The 22,624-nt window shown below is 41.2% G+C and overlaps 2 protein-coding genes and 1 long non-coding RNA gene across 3 annotated transcripts in view; all 3 read left to right on the top strand.

Moving 5' to 3' along the window:
• arhgap35a (Rho GTPase activating protein 35a) overlaps positions 1–10,758 on the top strand; it is a 48,493-nt gene extending 37,735 nt beyond the window's left edge. Inside the window, exons 4-7 of the mRNA XM_072463657.1 lie at positions 4,615–4,692; positions 5,843–5,974; positions 7,061–7,166; positions 7,688–10,758. Coding sequence (XP_072319758.1) covers positions 4,615–4,692; positions 5,843–5,974; positions 7,061–7,166; positions 7,688–8,186 — 815 coding nt within the window. The 3' untranslated portion in view covers positions 8,187–10,758. The remainder of the gene's footprint in view (positions 1–4,614; positions 4,693–5,842; positions 5,975–7,060; positions 7,167–7,687) is intronic.
• The window catches only part of npas1 (neuronal PAS domain protein 1), a 113,225-nt gene that overhangs the window by 37,821 nt on the left and 52,780 nt on the right, over positions 1–22,624 (top strand). The gene's annotated exons all lie outside the window — the stretch shown is intronic.
• LOC140371044 (uncharacterized) lies at positions 12,088–19,188 on the top strand. The gene is made up of 3 exons (XR_011928422.1): positions 12,088–12,191; positions 18,469–18,721; positions 18,803–19,188. It is a non-coding gene; the product is annotated as an uncharacterized lncRNA (long non-coding RNA).

The following is a 22,624-nucleotide window of genomic DNA, read 5'->3' as shown; positions in this document are numbered from 1 at the left end:
CACCACTACCAAGTCAACAGTTTTACATCCGAGCAAGACTTAATGTTATTTAGAAAGTTTATGGCAAAATCATGTTTTTTAAAATTTATTTTTTTGCTTATTGTTAACTGAAATATCGGTTATGCAAACATTTCCATTCAGTGCACAAGCTGTAAATAACACTCCGTCTCATTAGATTACACCTTGCCCACGTCAGATGTTAACTAGAGCAGCTAATGCACACAAAATGTGCCTTAATGTGTTTAAAACCAAATCCGAATGATTTTCTGTTGCCTCGTTTCCTCATACACCCTTGTGTCTTCTTTGTTTCACCTGTTCTCCCTCCGAGTGCCTTCACTTGTCAGCTTTGATTTCTCTCATCTTCCTCTCAGCCTATATATCTATTCAGTTATATCTTTTTCCCTCCTTTCTTCGTCGCCTCACCATCCACTACACTGCAGTTATCTCTCTAAATGCCCCCTACATGTTTTTTTCTCCTGTCTGTCTGTGTGTGTGTGCTTAGCCAGGAGCTTGCCAGGTAATGTTCTTCTGCCTCATAGACCCTCGTTCTGATCGATCTCACAGGGCAGGAAATTGAAGGAATGCATGCTCCAGTGCTTCTCCTGATGCGTCTAAAGCTTGTTCCTGGACTATTTGTGTTTCCGTGGATGTGGGTGATTCAATAACAAGACATTTTTCCCACATAGATAATAGTTTATCTAGTATCATATCATGTCGTCATCGAAGGGTAGCCATGTCTGAATTCATTTAGAGTCCAGTTAGATTTAGCATTATAGTGGACATATTCTACAATGGTGATTATCAAAATACAAACTAAACATTTAGACTGTAATTTCACGTCAGGATGCGCCATAATATTAATTAAATGGTTAGTACAATGCAAGGATAAAATACTTTGTGAAATGAATTGTCTGTGGTCTCTTTAGACAAAAGGCAACTACTGTAGTCATTATGTTTGCCTCTGCTGTCAATTAGCCAGTGCTGAATTGTAACATGAAATACAGAAATATGGCAGTCGGAGCAACACTGAAACATTTGAAGGAGCTCTGGAGTGGCCCTGCACACACAATTTCATATTCTATTCAACCTTGTGATTTATTTTTTTTGGTCGTATCTGTATAGCAGCGGCCTCTCTTTGTCCTCAATAATAGGAGAGAATTTGCTTTTTTGTGTTATTTTTATGCATTCGGGGCCTGTAAAGAAACTGCTAAAAATCAATCTATAGTGACTGCTGTTATCTCTTGGTGGCTTGAGCGTCGGCTGCTGAAGTGTTGAGAGTGTGCGAGCTTGTGCGGGCATATTTACTGGCTTTACGCACCTCCATAGCGACGCAAAGGGCAGCACCCAGCCACTGCCTCACTGTCTCCATGGTGAGCTATTAAATGAGCCGCCGGCTGCTGCTGCCCCCACAGAGACGCTGAGCTCGAGGATGATGTGGGATCAGCTGGAGTTTTGTCTCGCTGCAACGTGCTGCGAACTGCATCGCTCTGCACTGTCAATCTGAGCGCCACCGCCAGCCCGTTCCTCAGTTTGGTTCACGACGATCACTGGTGTCATTTTACGTATCAATACAAATGTAAAATTTCATCCAACCACGCAAGATCACAAAACTAAAAACGATAATATCCCAACATAATGGTGTACATATTACATTTACCACATTTTAAGGCTGCCAACTTGCACAGTTGACCACATACAATTCAGATTTGTATATTTTGAATGTGAAACAGACAATAGTCCACCTTAAATGGCATTCAGTTAGTGCAGTGAAATCACAAGGGCTTTAGTCATCAAAAATTGTATCAGACAACTAGTATTTTTATTTAGATTTTAAGGATTTTTATGGGGCAACAACAGAAAGGAAAAGCTATGGATTTAGTTTACTGAAGATTTGAGAGTTTGAACTTGTCGTTTCCTTGTACCTTTCTGTATCAATTTATGTTTTTACATGAAATCTTATGTGTTTGTCTTTGTACAAGAGCGTTCTTTCTTTAATCAAACAAAAATGTCTTTAGTCAATTAAGTAAAATGCCTAAATTTCAGTAATTTTTTTTTTAAATCTGACGCATTGGGGCTTTAAATTTCCTGTATCTGTTAAATTTGCACCCAATAGATCTTAAAACTAAATTACACTACAAACCGGGATCTTTTGCCACTCTTCAGTTTATGTAAAAGTGTATTATTTTGATGTTACTTTACAAGAGGCAGTTTCAGTCATTGTCCTTGACGCTTGAGCCCCCCACACCGTCATTCATTCCAATGCTTTTAATCCTTAGATTGGATTTTCCTCTGTGGGGGTTTACGCTCTATTCTCTTTACACTGCTCTGTTGTTTCAAGTGTTTTTTTTGTTTTTGTTTTTAATCTTGCTCTATATCCCACCTTATCTTAATCCCTTCATTTTTCTCATTGTCTCTTCCATCGGCGTGACACTGGCTGCTGCGTGTCCACAAGCTTCCCCGTATCTCCCACCAGCCTGTGCTATTTTACCCCTATCTCCTAAAGTCTGCCACTCCACGGCGCTCCACAACACTGCTCAAGCTGCCTATCTCTCCTCCCATCCCCGCTTTTCCCTTGTCTGCCTTGAAAAGCTTTTGTGGATAATTGATTGGCAAAAGGAGGAGATCGATGCTGTATGCCTTCACTCAGAGCTCTCTCATTTCCTCCACGGCGCTCTCTGCCACTCCCTATCTGTCCGGGTCCCCCAGGATCACGCTTTGTCTCCCTCAGTTGCCAATGTTTTTGCTGGAGTACCTCAGGCCATAGCTTAAATTGAAAAATGTATTAATGAATGAACACAAGATCACACGCAGCTTCTGGGGCAGTAGTTGTATGGTTCGATGTGCGTTTTATTCTAGTGTTAAATTACCTTCTTGTAAGACGTTGCCAAACATTACAGCCTGATAGCTAGAGATATGAAATATGTCTGGCTCAAAGCTGTGTTGATTTATAACAATACTTGTCTACTCCAGCATCAATGTGTTATGCCATAATATATAATAAAGCATGCAACAAAGTGAAAGCAGTGTTTTTGATTACTTAAACCAGAACAGCCCCAAGTTCATAAAGGTCTCTCCCTGGAGTGACTGAAAACATCTGCTAAAATAATGATTATTTAGCTTTAGCTTAATTTAAATCATTTAAATTAAAGGATATTTTTTTTACAAGATAATTGCGTGAAATGGGGGAAGGACACTCAACAATTTGAAATAATTGTAATTATTCTGTTTCTTACAAACATTTATTTTGATATTGTAATTATTAAGCTGTAGAGAAAGCTGCTCAAATCCCTTTTCTATATTCTCGTTTGAACTTTCACATACTTGCTGCTGTGGTTGTTTATCTCAAGTGCCACAATCAAGACATAATTTGAGTAATTAATTACAGTGCAACCAGGTAGACTATGCAAGTTTATCTTTCAGATAGAGGCAATATTAAGTTATAAAAGGGCAATTTTATAGCAATGGGATAGCTTTTACTTGGAGAAATAAAATAAAATAATTCTGTTTCTTTACATTTTATCGTTGGCAGTAGAATGGCCTTTCCTTTAATAAGACCTGCCAATGATTTACTGTTCTTTTTTGTGTATGGTGCTGTGGTATGTGCACTGCTTCTGTGAGGTCTATATAGTCTTCTGTGTAAAGGTCTCTTTATAGTAAGTGTAAGCGTCATTGTGACGAATTTCCCTGGTTGTAGCTGCTCTAAGTTTAGCTTGTCACATTGCACAAGTGGCCTCTTAGCAGGCCTGCTTTATTACTTTAATAAACAGTGGTAATGGTGTGTTTAGAGCAGGATACAAGGGGATGCTATTACAATGGACTTCTAGACTAGGTCAGCATTCAATGTCAATTAATATTAGTGTACGCTTCCTTTTGGCCATTTTCCTTCAGGGGTTGGCACAGCAAACTCCTAATCTATACTTTGACCTATGCATCAGCTTGCCTTGTCTCTCACAAACTCCATGTCCTTTTACATTAGATGCATGTGTCTTCTATGTGTTTTGTTTTATGGGCTCGGCAGCCCAACCACAGCCTCCCAGGACAATTATATTCAATGAATTCTTTGTACAGACCATATCAATCCAAAAGGTTTCGCCTCTCTAAGGTTTCCACTAAAGAATCTGTCACTAACAATTATTATTTGGAGTCAATTAGTCAGACATTATTTTTTCAATTGGTTGACTGTAGTTAAATGATTACGTATTTCTATTCTTTTACTTTTTCAATATGTTATCAACCAAATGAAGGCTGAAATATGGTGAGGGAATGCTTCTAGAGGATAGTTATGACTTTAGTGAGTTATTAATGTAAATATTACATTTTTGAGTTAGTTATGCTGCTGTCTTTGTTTAAAACTATATTTGGGTATGTGTTTTGAGTCTGTAAAGTCCAGATAATGATTACAATTATCAAAATAAGACAAGTCTCACTTAGTCAATTAATTGTTCCAGCCATTTAACAAACATCCTTTACTCTGCCACCTCCATCTTTGGATTATAATCAAGTGTTTTTCCATTCTCACCACCCCGCACACAACACACAACAATATTCTCTGTTGTAAGAATACTTTGTAAATAAAGGTAATGAGTCAAGTGTAATCTGCATCCTCCTCTACAGGGTTAATTACCGAGGGCATCTACAGGGTCAGTGGGAACAAGGCGGAGATGGAGAGCATGCAGCGACAATTTGATCAAGGTTTGCTATTTCTCATATTTACTTTGTATATAAAAAAAAAAACATGCTAAATTTTTAGTATGATCTCATTTTGCAACCTGAATATCGGTGTAGATCTTTTTTTGTCCCGGCGGTGCCTCCTCAATCTTCCACATAACCCCTTTGTGTCTGTACATGTACAAGTGCTCCCTGTGCGTCAGAGCAAGTGTCTGTGTGTCTATGGGCAGTTAATTACCTCCAGATTGGTTTGGTTAATGAAGCGTGTCGCCAGTGAGATGGCTATCGGTTCAAAATGCTGCGTGCGCGCATGTGTGTGGGGGGTGTGTCCACGCCTGGCTGAGGTTAAATCATACTCAGGTAATCAGAAGTGAAGCCCCGTGTTGAATGGTTCCAAACCCGAAGCACATGGGACAAGACAATTACTACAGTGGAGGTGTCTGGCGGTGACGATGGCAGCTGCAGCTCCCTGAAGATTCAAATAGCTCATTAGAGAGCAAACTGGCCACAGACACGCCACACTCGCTTAGGAAACTTTCACAACAGAAAATGGGAACTCTGAAACGTTAGATTGTAGGGCTCTTCTCCTTTCTATACATGCTACTTTGAATATAAATACTTTTTACTTAAATTAGTCGTACTCACATGCAATAATGTCACATTCATGTGCATATAACTGATGAAAATAGAGTTTATTTTACCATTATTATTAGTATTATCTTGTTTAGCTGTTTTTATTTTATTATATCTGTTTTTATTTTATCTTTATTTTCCCCCTCCATTCCTTATTAGGAAATGAGAGGTTTTGTCTATAGGAGTTTTTGTTTATAAGACTTTTGTTCATAAGAGTTCTTCTATTAAGAGTGTTTTTTTAAACTTCCTATAAGTTATCTGTCCTTTTTCCTCTGTATCTACTGCGTTGCAACAATGAAATTTCCCCATGTGTGGACAAAAAAGGAATATCTTATCTTAAATAAACGTCCGTCTACAAATAGAACAGTTCTTATTGTTGCATCAGATTAAACAAATATTTTTTATAATGTTTTCTGTATTTTATCTTGTACGTCTCATTAGCATGTTTTAAACTCCAGACATATTTTATTTTCAAGCTGACTTCTGTCCCTAATTCTCCTTAAATGTATTTATGACGTGGCTTTCTTTTGAATTTCTCCAGACTATAACCTGGACCTGGTAGAGAAGGACTTCAGCATCAACACAGTGGCCGGAGCCATGAAGGCGTTCTTCTCTGAGCTGCCCGACCCGCTGGTGCCCTACAGCATGCAGTTAGACCTGGTGGAGGCCTTCAGTAAGTCTCGGGGCGTTGCTCACGGCAAGGAGCCACTGATTTGACTCAAACTGACTTGGATTTGGCCCGAATCCCTTTGACCTCATTGATAGTTTTTTCCGGAAAATACCAAGCAAAAAGTCTTACAATCCAAATGTATCCACGAGGTCAAAGCAAGAAAGGACGATCTGGAGTTTGTGGTGCATTTGAACCGGTGCACAATGGCTATAGACGTTCCATTAATAAACCATATGTGAGAGACAGTTGCCATCTCCTGTTTGACCTATGCACCGTAATCTGCTGGAATGGAGATTTAATGCATAGCTCAAGTGTGCCTCTAGCCGCACACACACAAGGCGAGACACTCCGAGCGCTGCATAAATATGTATATGTGTGTGTATGAGTGTTTCTTCAATGACCCTTCAGCCGTGACAGAAACCTGATAACACTCGCGGCGCTGCTATAAAGGACAAGTGCTGGACTGGCTAAAGTGCACCTTCAGTTTGAATCTCAGAGGATAGTTTGTTATATGATGATGATGATGATGTTTTTGGTCGTAATTTAGAAACAAAACAAGACAGATTATGATCTGATTAAATGAGCTGCAGGAACCTAAATCATTCCCACGTTATGTGTTTTTGTTCCAGGCTGACCTCATCTTGACATTCCTAGAGTTTGTGATTGTAAAAGATGTTTGTAATATAGCAGGGAACATCTGCTCCTCGCTGGTGCTGACCGCCTCAGTCACACACAGGATGGACTGTGTTTGCCGGTGACGTCAGCTTTCTGACTCACTGTGAGCTGCCATCATCCAGAACACACCCTGCGTGTTTTGTAATCTTAGGGGTACTGTAAAGGATGTATTCCTCATGAGGCTGTCCTTTATAATGACTGCAGCAGTTCTGCCTTGTGTTAGTTTTTTCTCAAAATGCTTTTCAGACATTCAATTTACTGGATACACAAGGTCTTAGACAGTTTTAAGAACCAAATCCTTTCAAGTTGTTGCCTTTGCACACTTTCATTCTTGCACTTCTCTCCCCAGATGTCCCGTAATATTTTTCCTCCCTTCTTGCTCGTCTCTCACTCGTTGTCTTTATCTTCTTTAAGAAATCAACGATAGAGAGCAGCGTTTTCAGACGATGAAGGACATTCTGCGGCGTTTCCCCAAGGAGAACTATGAGGTCTTCAAATATGTTATCAGCCACTTGAACAAGTGAGTGCCTCCCTTCTTACATACAGACGTGTGGTCACGCGGTCAAGGCACCCAGAGGTGACATCAGCCGCACAGTCAGCTCAACAGGGAGCTTATTCAGCGTGACTCATTCAATCTTCTACAATAAATGTTTACTTCAGTGATTTATTCATAGCTCTGTTTCAGCAGCGTATGTGAGGTTGATGTTGTTTGCTTAATGTGCTTTATGAACTGTAGCATGACGTTTTTTACCTTCAACCAAAATTAAACCAATTTACTTAAAATCATTACATATTGTGCATGTGGATTCATTATGCAATCCAGTAATGCATTAAACTGAAATACTTGAAGCTTAATTAAATGGCACTGTTCACATTTTCCAAAAGGTCACAGTCTGTATATTCTAGTATATACAATATATAAACAATAAATCTGCTATAGGGAAATGCACATCTGTATTCAGGGATCCGTTGATCATAAACTTAAATGTTTATTTAAAGTTAATTTTAGATGAGGCTTTTCTGTTTTCTGTTTCTTCTCAGGGTGAGCCAGCACAGCAAGATGAATCTGATGACCAGTGAGAACCTGTCCATCTGCTTTTGGCCCACGCTGATGCGACCAGACTTCACCACCATGGACGCTCTGACCGCCACGCGCACCTACCAGACAATCATTGAGAGCTTCATCCAACAGTGCTCCTACTTCTTCTACAATCAGCCGCTCGCCGACTTGCCCGGGTCGCCCACCTCCAGCTCCGGGAGTGGGACCTCCGCCTACTCCTGCATGGCCGGGGTTTACTCCCCCTCTCCGACCCCCTCCCCCGCACCCTACGTCATGCCCGCGACCCCGCCGGTCATCCCGCACTACGGCCCGCCCATTCACCACGCTCATCACCACCACCACACTCATCACCACCACCTACAACACCAGTCCCCACAGAACTCCCCGCCTCCCACACCCCAGTCCCCGATCTTGTCCCTCCTGCCGCCCACGCTGCACCCCCACCACCACCACCCCCCTGCGGAACAACACACGCTGTGAACCAAGAGATCAAGGGAAAGGGTCAACGTGAAAATGATTGATTTATCTTTTTTTTTTTTTTTAAAGGAAATGAAAATAAAAGAAAGTTGGGAGATGCTAAGAAAGTTGTAGTACGTTTAAGGAGATTTTTTGCAACCTTCGCACAACGCAGAAAGGGGAAGAGACTTCATATTGTGTAGGGTCATTCTGCTCCTCTCTACGTCACCCGTCTGCCTCTCACTTTATGTAAACTCGCCCTCCTTGCCTTATAGAGAATCTATGTTAAAATAATGAAGAGATTTTGCCAGGAACTGCAAAAAGCTTTCCAGGAGGGACTTGTAACAAGGAGGTTTTCACCATTCACAAACATTAGCTGGCCAGTGTACCTCCATCCCTGAGCCTCTAATTTAGCTTTGAACATTGGTGGCAGGAACACCTTTTGTGAAGGCGATGTCAGTGGGATCAAGAGGAACAGAGAGTCAATACTGGACATTTTTGTCTGTCCATTGCACCACTAAACTGAGGATTCAAGCAAGAAAATGTTCTCACTGGATGGAATGTTCCGTCCTTGGCGTCTCGTACATTCCTCTCTTGCAATCCCTCTCGCATACGCACTAGACCGACAGATGGGGCGGGATGCCAAGCACAGGAAGAGAATGTCAACTGACTGGATATGTCGGGGCAGCAGGTTGGAGTAAAGCATCATGGGTACTCACACTCACTTGGCATTCCATGATTTGCTGTGTGTTGCCCGCTCATCATTTTGAAAATCATTGCAAAACCGACACAACACCACATTTTGCAGTTGATCACGTCGATTTGTCCGTCATTGTATGTTTTCGTTCTATATGTGAAAATGTTCTGGCTTCACTGGATGTACTCGTGTGCATGTACCACCACGTTTTCTGCCTGTGTTTGGGGGTATTTTTTGTTCTTTGTTTCTCCTATACCATGTTTGTTTGAATGTAAGTTTTCATAGTAAGGACCTTGTTCAAAAGCACTTTCCTGAGCACTTTGTTGAAGCCACACATTAATTTTGCCATAGCATGACGGCCACTGTTCACTTTGTCAGTCCATCTTTATGCCTCGTTTTTTTGGCTGCACACCACTGACATCTAGAGGCTAAACTAGGTTCTGCAGCCTGACCACTAATGCTGCACGGGTAACTTATTCCCCTGTAGTTTTCTGTGTAGCATTGTACTTTTCCTTGGATGGCAGGCAAGTTGACATGCCTGTTGATTAGAGAAATAAATAAATAAAAATAAGGAGATTCAGATTTTTTGGGGGAATAAATAAGATTTTCCAATTGTACTCCTAGTTGCCTGTGAACATTAATTGATAGTTTTGAACATAACATTCAAACCCACTTTAAATATTTACTGAAATGAGTATATTTTATGTCAACCGTCATCATTTTGATTGGACATTTAAGACGTGCATTCCTGATGAACTTAACCACTAAGCCTCATCTGTTGCTGCCATGCCACTACTTCCCCTCAGGCCTAAGCGCTCCTTGTCCAAGAGACAGTTGGAGGAACAGACAGACCATTGATTCATTCATCCATCCTTTCATTCATGTGTCTGCATGACCGGAATGGGCCATTCCTCTGCCCAAACTGCTGTTTCCATAGAAACCAGTGAGATTAGGCATGAGAAGATACTACTGTGCAGACGTTTTCTTAATGGTACGTCAGTGAATCAAATATTCCAATTGAACAAAACAATTTAAATACATTTCCAAGTTAGTTCTACAGTCTGACTGGATGTCTCATTTTGCCCAATTTAAACTTCTAACCAATCCAGTCTCATTCAAGGTCTTTTTCCTGCATAAAACTCAATCTTCAGTTGGCGTGAATGTATGTGAGATGTGTGTTTGAGGAATGCCATGGCTGTAGCTCTCTAAACGGCTGCTAGATCCCTAATGAACCTGTAGCATTCTTGGTATGCAGTTAAAAGACATATCCAGGAAGTGTGAAAATCAAAGACATTTAAGGGGGACACACAGCAAAGCGTGGGAAATGGGGTGAAAGGTAAATGGATACTGAACTGTCTTTGGGGTAAGACGATGGCAAAAGGAGAGAAAAATACAATGTGACTTGGTTCAGCATTTTTCTTTTTTCTTTTTGAAACAATGGCGACCGATGTCTGTCAAGTTAAAATGACTCAAAAGTCTACAGTCAAATGGTTGTTTAATGGTATCTTAGGGGGTCTAACACTGTTGCCCTTTAGTCAGTGGTGATAGAGAAATGTTTCTTTTTATGTTTTTTTTTTTTGTTTTTGTTTTTTCATTTTAGAAAATACAAAGCTTTTTATCAATTTGTTTGTGAAAAATTGAGAGGGCAGCCCGATATAGTGCATGAATCTTCCTGTGGGCTCCACCACTCTATTTAAGAGATGATAAAACATGAAATGATGTGGGTTAAAGAAAAGGAAAAAAAATGAAGTACTGTAAAGTTAAAAAAAAAAAAAAAAAGCATTTACAAAACGTGTTCTTATTGCTGAGTTTGATAATTTGTCGCAGTGTGGGAATGGTGTATACAGCAAGGCCTTATGTGATCTGTATTATAGTTAATAAAACAAATCTTGTAAATAATGCTTCCTGACTCTTCTGTTGAATGTACGGATTCTCACAATTGATCACCAGCCAGTTCACTGTGGTTAGATGCTGCAATATTATTCTCAAATGTTAACTTCAGTGTCCGCATCATAAGGAGAATCATGCACAGCACACAAATGTTTTACTGTTTGATGATTTGCCTATATAAAAATTCCAGATTTTTGATGTAAATAATATTTACTATAAATGCATACTGTTTACTATTAACACATTGCTTGCACGTTGTTGCACATAAAGAGTAGAAAGCGTGCACTTGAAGATCATCATATATGGATTTCAAGTGCAGTGAATATTTAGGTTTTCCAGACAATGTGATGATTATTCTGGCTGATTGTACGCTTACATCTGTGACCACATCCCCTGGGCGGTCCTGATGAGGTCATGTTGACTCTTGAGCCCATCCCTAGACTGATTTGGTGAAAGTGGTCTGGGGGGCCATTTCTGGTAATGTAAGACCTTGATCCCAGAGCGGGCTGCACCAAGGCCTCGGTGCCATTTCCTGGTGCCCTCGGCCGACCTTTTCATTGAGTCAAACCAAAGGAAATCCATGGCCATGACCTTTGTGGTGCATGGCGCAGGAAGAGAGGGAGGATGATTGGGAGAGAAAAGGGCAAGCCCGTGTGCACACAGAACACACGACCCTTGAACTCTAACCTTTAAAATGTGTCACATGGGGAAGAGAACAAGGGGTTTGTGCGGAAGCCAAATATGGACACGGCCAAAGATGCTTGACATGGGAGGATTAGGAAAGGCAGGGTGGAAAAAAAAGTGTATGACAGAGATGGGAGCATATTATTCCTGGTTGTTTATGACATAATAGAGGTTTTGCATCTGATCTATTAAGAATTTGTCTTTTGTGAACATTGAGGCTGAAGTGTGGACAATAAAGGCCTAACTTATCTTATCTTAAGTAAGGCAATAAAGGCCTATGTGTCATGTGTTGAATTTAATCTAATAGTTATCAGCGACCTATTGGAGACTCAATAATTTGTCTATTCCTCAGACTCAAGTCAATATGGCTGTGGTTAATTTCCATACAATATTATTCTGTAGTTTGGCAGAATGTGACATAAGTACCTAGTCCATCAAATTAAAATATTTTAATTAGATTGAGACGTTTTTCATTCACTTAAAATAAATACATCCAGGAATGTCAGTCTTATTTCTTGCAGTGCGTGCGTGTGGCCACTAGGAGGTCTGCTTGCCCCGGCTCCAGGATTGCAGCAGCGGCTGATGTAATTGATTAGGATTTGGATGGGCTCGCGCGCTGAGACTCGCGCTAATCCCGCGCGCGGTGAGACAGCGGCGTGTGAAGACTTCCGCACTGATGTCAAGCCCCTCTCCCCTCTCGGTTTTGAAGTTGGAGGAAAGAAATAGGTTCGACTAAACTCCAGAGAGTGTAAAGTAAAGTAAGTCTCAGAATAAAGACAAAGAAGTTAATTTGAAGTCCTTGTAGCGGCGTACGTGAGCTGCTTGTTTAGGCCTCAAAGTTGCGAGGTAGACGGCGGGGGAAGGAGGGAGGGAAGGAGGGAGGAAAGGAGGGAGGAAAGGGGACATATATGGGGAATAAGAGAGTGGTCTTATGATGAGTCGAGGCACGTATCTCCGCTCAGCCGTGTCTTTCTGGGCTCGGAGCTTCGGCGCTCGCAGCTGCGGCGGCGGGGATTGAATTCAGATGTGGCCAGAGAGCGCGTGCGTATGTGAGCGCGCGTGCGTCAGCGTGCGTGAGTGTTTGTGAGCGCGCGCGTGCCGCTACAGGTGGAAACGCTCTTATCAATACGCACTGTCCGAGCCTGACTGCGGGCCGATCTGTCTCATTGATGCTTTGAGGTGGCCCCGGCCTCCCCGAGCGAGGAGCCCATTGATTAATGTCTGGGTCATCGCGCCATTTCCATATTGATACAGGCGATTGATGACGGCGCTCCAGGAACAAGCCATATTGACCAGCATGAAAAGTGATACGTTTCAAACCGTCCCGCCGGATGTATTTGTGCATAATGGCTGTGTGGGCTCGGGCACGACCAGGAGAGACGCGCGTGAAAAAATCATCTTCACGTCTTGTAATTACCACTTTCTTGCGTTTTCCCGCGCCCTGGGGCCATGCATTAGAAACAGACCTATGCCATCACCCTAAACAGAAGAGAGCCCCACGACCCCTACGAGCAAATCATTTAATTACAATACACTTGCGAATAGGAAGTCTTCCCCAGAGTGACCAAATCAAACAAACAAACAAACAAACAAACAAACAGACATATTTAGCTTGTGGACATTATAGCCAGCATCACGTGACAAATCCACCAGCATCACAGCATTAACATATGTAGGCCCTTTTCTGTAAGCCTTGTGAATCTCCACCTCCAGGATAAGATAAAGTCAGTTCCACTTCTACACAGCAGCACAAATCAGAGGCAGACATACGGTGTGTCGATAAGAGAAAGTAATGTGGCCTACGATCCCACAGGAGTACGACGGAGCGTGCATACATGCTCAAAAGGCTTATGGAAATGATGTCCAAAGTAAAACATGTCGCTGCCTTTGCTTCGAAAAGAACATGGATACATTTTAGTGTATGCAATATGTTTTATATTTAGTGTCATGTTGATAAAAATAAATAAATAAGTTTGACTTCAGTGTAAAGGAATATCAGCAGCAATTGCTTAGATTTTGAACTATCTAGGAACATACGCAAAACATACAAAGACCAAATAGGTAGTAGCCCATATTGTCCAGTGGGGCCATTTTAAGATAAGATAAGATAATATAATCCTTTATTGTCCACACATGGGGAAATTTCGGTGTTACGTTGCAGTAGATAAAGGGGGAAAGGACAGGTAACTTATAGGAAGTTTAAAAACACTCTTAATAGAAGAACTCTTATAAACAAAACAAAAAACTCTTATTAACAAAACTCTTATTAACAAAACTAATAAGATAAAGTAAATAATAAGATAAAGTAAAGTAAACATAGCTAGCATAAGACTAAATAATACTAATACTAATGGTAAGTGAACACTCGTATTTACATCAGTTATATGCACATGAATATGACCTTAATTGCTTGTGTAATTGCACATGAATATGACGGTATTGCACATGAATATGACGATATTGCACATGATTAAGTCAGTCAAGTATTGCACATGTTCAGGGCTAGCAGTGTTTGTTATACAGTCCGACAGCAGCAGGAAGGAAAGACCTGCGAAACCTCTCCCTCACACAATGAGGGTAAGCTTAGTTATAGAAGCCTGTAATATTATGCTGTTTAGTTAGGTTTGCCAAAATACTGTTTCATTAATTTTACAGTATTTCCATCTTAACAATAACTCTAAGTTCTTGGTCTTCATCAACACAACAATGTAACCACAATACTCTCATTTATAAAAGTGACTTAAGACGTGAACGCTAAGTTAATGTAGCTTACGCGACGATCAGAGGCATTCATCATCTTTTAATGAGGCCTAGACGTGATAGATGAGACGTACACGCCCCATGTGACGCCTAACAGAGCTTTAAATAAGCCAAATCATCTGTGCCCAAACCACACTCCGCTCCGCCAGAAAGAAAACAGCTTCTGATAGGGAAACAGTTGTCACACTCGTGCACCGTGGCAGTCAAATAGCGATGAACTGACGAGCGCACGATGACCTCCTGTGACCTTTAAAGTGCATATGACGAGATTTACTTAGTTAACGTCGCATACTAGTTAACTTTAAGATTTGACTCAACATTTTACCTTGTTTTTCTTAGTTTGACCACTTTTATGATGTTTAGAGATGTACTTTCTGGCTGGTACATGAGCAGCAGATGTGAGGTTTGTCCATAACTGTTACCTAGCAACCACAAAATAAACAAGGCCCAAAGCGAATCTAATTTGCATAATAGTATGATTTGACGGATGAAAACACGTTAATTTAGCTGAATAAGTGTTTAAAATGTGTTCCTTGTGAGTAAAGTGTTGGAAACATAGAGCAGGACGTCCAGTTTAAGGTCGAGGGCCGTGTATTATAACATGGATGACGTGGAGGGACAATCTGAGGTTTTAAAGTGCCATCACACCTTCAATCAATTTCAAAGCTTTAGTATCAAGTTTGTTTCACACCCAAAAAAATATTCAATTGTAACAGCTGAAGATTTTAAATGTAGATAAGATAAGCATTTATTTGTCCACACAATGGGGAAATGTTGGTGTTGCAACGCAAGTAGATACAGAAGTAAAAGAACAGATAACTTATAGGAAGCTTTAAAAAAACACTCTTAATAGAGCAACTCTTATAAACAAAAATCTTAAAGACAAAACTTCTCATATTCTTAATAAAGAGTAGAAAGGAAAAATAAAGATAAATAATAATGATAAATATAGCCGCAAGCGGCAATGATCGGCCCTCGCCACGCCGCCGCCACACCGACGCCACGCCGCAAGAGGAGGGGGCGCTAACGCGCCCCAATTGTCCTTTTATTACGCCTACTGCTGAATCTGTGACGCTGTCACATCTTCTCCCCTTTGTTTTACCATCAAAAAGCTATTTTATTTTGAATTCTTGGCAAAATGTGCAGCTTTGCCGCACAGACACCGTGACTCTTTGAATGAAAATGTGGATAACTTTTGATGGTCCTGAAGATGAGTCTCACCAAATTTCAGGTTAATAGGGCTGACGCCCTGAGAGGAGTTTGTGAAAGTCTAAAGTGTAAACATGTTCTGGCGATTTCCCCATTGGAATAACATGAAAGGTTTCGGTCATCGTTACGGCAACGCCATAACAATTATGACATGGGTCTCATTGACTTTTTTGATGGGGATGCTAAAATTGAGTTGTGTGTCAAATTTCATATAATTTCGCAAAACTAAACATATAAAATCTGTAGGGGGCGCTGTGGCGCCAAATGAATTTATTTCACTTCAAGTAGGTTTAGGGCAAAGAGTTTAACAACTGATTCTAATTTGACGCAATTCGGACTTTATCTGCGCAAACGGCAGAAATTTTAAATATGGGAGATTTCTGAAATTCTAGCTACAGTTTGCGGCTTCGCTGCACAGAGACCGTGAGAGGTATCAATGTAATTTGGATAACTTTTGATGTCCCACTCCTCAGTAGCATTTTCACCAAATTTCAGCTTTTTAGGGCCAACGCCCTGGGAGGAGTTCGTAAAAGTACGACGTTTGGAAAAACTCCGAAGTCATGTTTAGCCATTTTTGAAGCAATATGGCCGACATTTGGTTGGGCGGACGGCGTTGCCGTAATAATATTTTTTACTTCTCTTGTCACCATCTACCTCTGCGCCAAATTTCATGATTCTACGATCAGATTTTTTTTGGGTCATTTCCCATCTCTCAATGCATTTTTGGTACATTTGGGGGCGCTGACGCGCCAATCTTTTTTTATTTTAGAAAAGGGAAATAGCCAGAATGTAGAGAGGCACGATTTTTAGAGGTGTGAACATTTTTGTGACTTTTCGTCAATGTTCACTGGGTGAAAAATAGGGGAGTTGGTCCCGAGAAGAAGAAGAAGAAGAAGAAGAAGAAGAAGAAGAAAGAATAATATTCCGATGCGAAAACAATGTTTCCCATTTTTCAAATGTCATAAACTATACATTTTCGGAAAGCTCTCGCGCTTTCCTACCTCATGGTGTGGGTCCCTGGTCACTGACGGGTACTTTCGTTAATTTTGAGTGGGCTCCGCCCACTTTGTGTTTTTGGCCCTCTATACAGTAATAATGTTAAATTTTTGCATTACATGCTTATATGCACGGAACATGCAAGAGATGGGGAACGTATTCGTGAGCTACTTAGCGCAAATGAGTGCTTTATATGGGGATGACGACCGCTTCGCGGTCGTCATCTCAATGTAAAGTGCTCGTTTAGTGCGCACTTTTGCACGGGCTTCGCCCGTTTACAACGGTAATGTTCCATTTTCCTACTACTAATTAGTATGCACGGGGCGTGCATGAGTGAAGGAGTGCGTTAGTGAGTGTTTGGAAGTGGGCGAGCGCTTCGCGCTCGATTTCGTGCGCACTACGTGCGCACTTTCGCAGCCGTGCTTCGCACGGCCTTACGAGATTAATAGGCCTCTCGCCAGCTTGTGGCGCTCGGGCCTAATAATATTGGCAAAAGTAAACACTCTTATTTACAGCAGTTATGTGCACATGAATATGACGTTATTGCGTATGAGTATGACGGTAATTGCACGTGATTAAGTCAGTATTGCACATGATTAAGTCAATATTGCACATGATTAAGTCAGTATTGTACATGGGTATGACAGTATTGCACATGGTTAAGTCAGTATTGCACATGAATAAGTCAGTATTGCACATGATTAAGTCAGTATTGCACATGATTAAGTCAGTATTGTACATGATTAAGTCAGTATTGTACATGAATATGACAGAATTGCACATGATTAAGTCAGTATTGCACATGATTAAGTCAATATTGTACATGAGTATGACAGTATTGCACATGATTAAGTCAGTATTGCACATGATTAAGTCAGTATTGTACATGGGTATGACAGTATTGCACATGGTTAAGTCAGTATTGCACATGATTAAGTCAGTATTTCACATGATTAAGTCAATATTGCACATGATTAAGTCAGTATTGCACATGATTAAGTCAGTATTGTACATGAGTATGACAGTATTGCACATGATTAAGTCAGTATTGCACATGATTAAGTCAATATTGCACATGATTAAGTCAATATTGCACATGGGTATGACACTTACACATGTTCAGGGCTAACAGTGTTTGTTGTAGAGTCTGACAGCAGCAGAAGGAAAGACCTACAGAACCTCTCCTTCACACAAATGTACTTTCGACATCAGGATAATGTCACTGCAAAAATATGTCTAGATAAGTTCTAATGACTTGATATATCAGGCTCAGGATATTAATATAATTTTTTCCTCTGTAAAGATGTATTTACTCATTGGACCCAGATTTTTTTTACGTGTTTAAATATATTTCTTCTAATTATTTGGCACTGGAGTAAGACTGTTTTACTTACTTCATGGGCAAATGTATTTTCTTGTTTCAAATGAACTTGTAACCAGTAGGAAACGTCTTGAAACCAGTGTAATACTTCACATCACATAAGCAATTACTAAATCAGATTATATACGTTTTTGTGTTGTGCCAATTTAGCAGGAAAACCCGAAAGTCAACACAAATTGGAGTATTTTGGACACCTTTTGCCCCACGCTGACATAGAGGGATTCCGCTTTAGAACTCAGCACGACTTCTTGTAATTTTCTACTTTTCCCCTTCAACTTTTTGTAAATCACGATGTAAATCAATGGACCAAAGACATAATTAGAAAAAGAAAAAAACCTGTGCACTTTAAGTAAATTGCCTTAATGGTAATGGTCAGATGTGTCAGTGTTGTTTACCTAACAGCGCCTTAAACAAGTCCTCAGAGAACAGGAAGGATTGTGCACCTTATTCTGCTGCTGTGCCACTGTTTTAGTCGGTGCTCGGTGTGGAAAACACAGCTCACATCACACTTCACACTCTTAGGGTCAGCGCCGGTGCTTGGAGCTCGGCCTTGCAGTCACGATGAAACAGCTCAGGCCCCCGACATATATCTGCTGATTACATCTCCTGAAGTGGAAAAAATGCAAATAATAAATGTATGAGCAACGTGCTTGTTTTTTTGCTTGATTAATTATGCCGTTTAATTCCAGATCCACCACGCTGCTCCACCGTATAATTTCCCAGTGGTCTTGGCTGTTTCTTCTCTCACATGCGCGCTCCTGTTTTTTTCCCTCTTCCCCTCATTGCAAAATGAATCATGGATCCAGCCGCGTGCACCCGGGGGAGAGCGGCGAGCTGACCAATCACGAGCATCAGAAACACACACACACGCGCAGCCAGCCTTTTGTTGTGTGGCTCATCAACTCCAAAGACAACTAGCCGTTTGGCAGTCTGGAATCAAAAGTAAGTACAGCATGGTTTCGCCAACTTTCTTCCCGTTGTTTAATGTGCAACAGAGCACTTATTCTTGTGTTGGCCCCTCAGCTCCAGTGGTCAGTGTGGCTTTGTCCAAGTGGGTGGCAGACTCAGGCGTCATTTAGAATGTCAGCGGGGACCAGAGCGCCCTCCTATTCCCAGGCTGGCCAACCCTGTGTGAAGCCTCCTGACAGTTTCAGGTTAGCCCCGTCTCCCCTCTCTCCTCTAGCCCTTCAGCTCTGCTCAGCGGCGCTCCCAAGGGCCCCGCTGAGAATACTGCTCAGATCCAGGCCTCTGAGCCCCCAAAGCCGGCCCTAATCCTCGGCATCGATCGCCCTGAGAATTTCCTCCTCAGCGCAGCAGGCCTCAATCTTACGCGCTCACGCTCCCCGACCCTGAGCAGGCCGAGCAGCTCATTCAGGGAGACGCTTCTCGCACACGGGCCTGGCCCATATCATGGCACCATTGGCTTTGCAAATGCAGTTCACTGACTGCTGTTGGCACGCTTCAACTGTAAGCGCCCTCTCAACGTCTCTCCACATCAATACGCTAAACGCAATGTATTTACACATAGAACTTTTACATTCAAGTATTTTACAATTGTGGCATTTGGGGAAATAAATCTGAAGTATGTATACATATTTTAGTAATGCTAAAGAGGGCATAGAATGGTTATGAGATATATATGTAATTGCAGACAATCCCATCAAGATCCAAAAGTCTACAATTCAAATTTAAAGGTGAAAGCATGAACTGCATGTCTTATATCGATATAGTATTTCCACTAAGAATACAATCACATTCTGTTGCTGATGAAGGCACACACAGTCATGCAGGAGGTATGTAGTACAAGTCTGCAAAGCATGAGGAAGCATCATTTCCAGTCCCCTCCAGGGACAGCTCCAAACCAACAGTCTATCTTCACGTAACATCCTTGTTCATCATTTATTTACACAGCTTTCCTCGGACTGCGTGTGTTTTTCTCTGGACGTGCTCGTATCACACAGGTACCCTCCCCGGCCTAAAGTCTTTGTACGTAGTATCATGTAGCCAGCACAATTAAACCTCATTCTTTATTAACTGACTCACTGTGCGGTTGGAACGCCAAGCCTCGCTCCAAGTTCATGAATACAGAGGGAGGAAAATCTGGAACATTTGGCCCCATCGATATGTGGCTCCGCGGGCTGGTTAGAGCATCCCTGTACATCCTGGCATTTAAGAACCCGTGCAGATGGTAATGTATCAGTTTTGTTTGGGCAGGGCTCCCAGCCACAATGACAGCCCCTGAGATGCATTTGTCAAAACTGTTTATGGATGCATTTGGTGGATTTATTTGCAAGAATTTGGATTTGAGCTTAATACGGCTGTAGACTTTTAGTTGCTTCGTTTTTTTTTTTTTTTTTAATGAGTAATAATAAATAATTTTACTGGGATCGGTATAAGGTTGTGGGAGTGAATTGTCAGTTTATTCTACTTATACATGTACCGGTAAATATCTATTTTACATGTACTTTACTTATACATGTACCGGTAAATATCTATTTTACGTGTACTTTGCTTATACACGTACCGGTAAATATCTATTCTACATGTACTTTACTTATACATGTACCGGTAAATATCCATTTTTTTCATGTACTTTTTATCTTAATATTTGTGTATCATCTCGATAACAATAGCCAGACAGTATTTTAACAATGCATAAAAAATGTGCCATAATGTGCCTATTGCATAAAACGTGACCACAAAAGGGCAGAAATATAACTTAATAATTTCTATAGCTTTTCTTGGTCATTTTTACCAGTTTCAATTATAGAGAATATAATGGATATTACAATTTTGCATATCTTCAAAACAACTATTGAGATATTACAATTTTTTTAGAAACATCTCCCTTTTGTGACTTTATGTGTACATTGTTTTGTTGTGTTTCTCATGAAATCACATGAGTTTATGGTGTTGTGAGTGTGGTTTGTGTCAGGAATCATAGAGCTACTTGACAGTATGCGAGCACCAGGCGTGTCTTTAGTCCTGAGAATGTCTTAAGTCGACTACAGCCCCAGAGCTAAACCTTCTGTCCATCTTTTACCCTTATGTTTTTCTACTATCGCCGTTGACTCCATCTCCACACCTCTTCTCTCCCGTGTGTGAATCTATCTTGGCTTTTCCTCTGGTCGGTCTCCTCCTCCCTGCTTCCTTACGATTTACCCTTGCTCCTGCCGTTCGCACCTCGGCCCTCCCTCCCCCTTTCTCTCTCTTTCTCTTTATTAATTTATTGGGTTGTTATTCTCCTTGCCTGGCTCCGCTAATGAAGGCAGGATGCAGATGAGGGCGAAGGTCGTCTCCGTAGCGATCGACCCCACCGCCCTGCAGCATGGCACTCTGACTGGCACAGGTCAGTGGCAGCTGTCAATCAGAAGCGTGCACACAGAAATGTAGTTGGTATGCACACACACTTAAAACTACTGAAATAAATCCAGGCTTGAATATACAGTAACAGTATGTAAAGTCTGCGGCAGAGAAGCCTTTAAAAGAGACGCCAACATCAGCCATCGCGTGCTATAAAAGAGACAAATTCATGTTACATTTATGGGAATTGATCTCACAACACTGAGGCTGCACACACAGAGTCTGGCATATGTGTTGTTGCTTTAACCACTCCACCACCAGACAGCAAGGACTAGGATTTTGAACACAAATTAAAAGGTCCTTCTTTAATGTTACCAGGGGGTCTTGGACTGGTTCTGATATTGATCAAGACCAAACTAAAACTATTCAGGAACAGTGAAATTAGGTCCTATCCATGGATTTCCATTGGCTGTTAGAGAGTCATGAAAAACATGACTAAAATTGAAAATGAAAAGGGTTGAAAATTATTAAAAACAGCGATAAACAACAAACTTTTTTGGTTATTTACATGTAAGCTTCCTTGACCACAAGCCCTCTGGACCGGACAAGCCCTCAAAGCTTTCAAGAGTATGGATTTTGTGTCTGATCCTAAAATATAGCACCCGAACAGTTTGAAAGTAGGATTGTTAAAACTGTATGCAAGTAGGCTACTGGGGTTACTGCATACGAGGCTTCAAGCACCAAAGAGTCAGGCATGTGCATTATTGACCTATATAACAAGCAGAGGTGGAGATAAGACCAGAATTTCCCCACTCTGTTGTCTTGTCGGGCCAGGTTTGGGTCAAGGGTCCAAAGCCACGCTGCGCACCTCTGGTGCTCACAAGGATCTGATGGACGCTTACCCCAGAACGCAGCCACCACTCTGTTCTTTTTAGGATATACTAAATAAGTAAGTTTGTGTTGTGAGGAGAGAAGAAATGTCAATACAAATTATGCCCTGTTATAGTTAGTTTCCTGGAGCGTCTGTCTATAAACCAGGATGAGGGCTCAGTCATCTAATATCACGTGTATGATTTACACGTGGGACACCTCTTTACACGCACGGAAGACCGTGTGATGTAAATGCGAGTTTCACTGCAAGCTGCAATCTCACATGAGCAGCATTAGTGTCTTTAGCAGCCGCAGATGGCACTTGTGCAGCTCGTACAGTGAGGTGCAGTGCACTGGAGGGAGAGCAGGAGGAGACAGGTGTACATACCTGTTTACTCCGTTTGTCCTTTGCAAAGTAAGTGTTGTTATTCCAAACTTCTGAACACTCAAAGCCAAGTCAGAATTAGTTAGGCCCCTCAGTGTTACCATGGAAATCCTGTCCAGCACCAAAAATATGAAATATATTCTGTATACTGAAATTATTTCAAATAGTTGCAGAGTGCTTAAACACAATACTGCAGGGAAAGGATTGTGCAATATTTAGTTTGGGACTAAATTATATGATAGTCAAGAATGTTTTTATTGTCAAATAGGCCAAATTATGGCACAAAG

Source organism: Eucyclogobius newberryi, unplaced genomic scaffold (genome assembly GCF_026437365.1).
Source record: "Eucyclogobius newberryi isolate DKJ021-1_F unplaced genomic scaffold, fEucNew1.0.hap1 SCAF_10, whole genome shotgun sequence".
NCBI lineage: Eukaryota > Metazoa > Chordata > Actinopteri > Gobiiformes > Gobiidae > Eucyclogobius > Eucyclogobius newberryi.
Note: the sequence above shows the minus strand (reverse complement) of the source record. Positions and strands in the feature narration are given on the sequence as shown.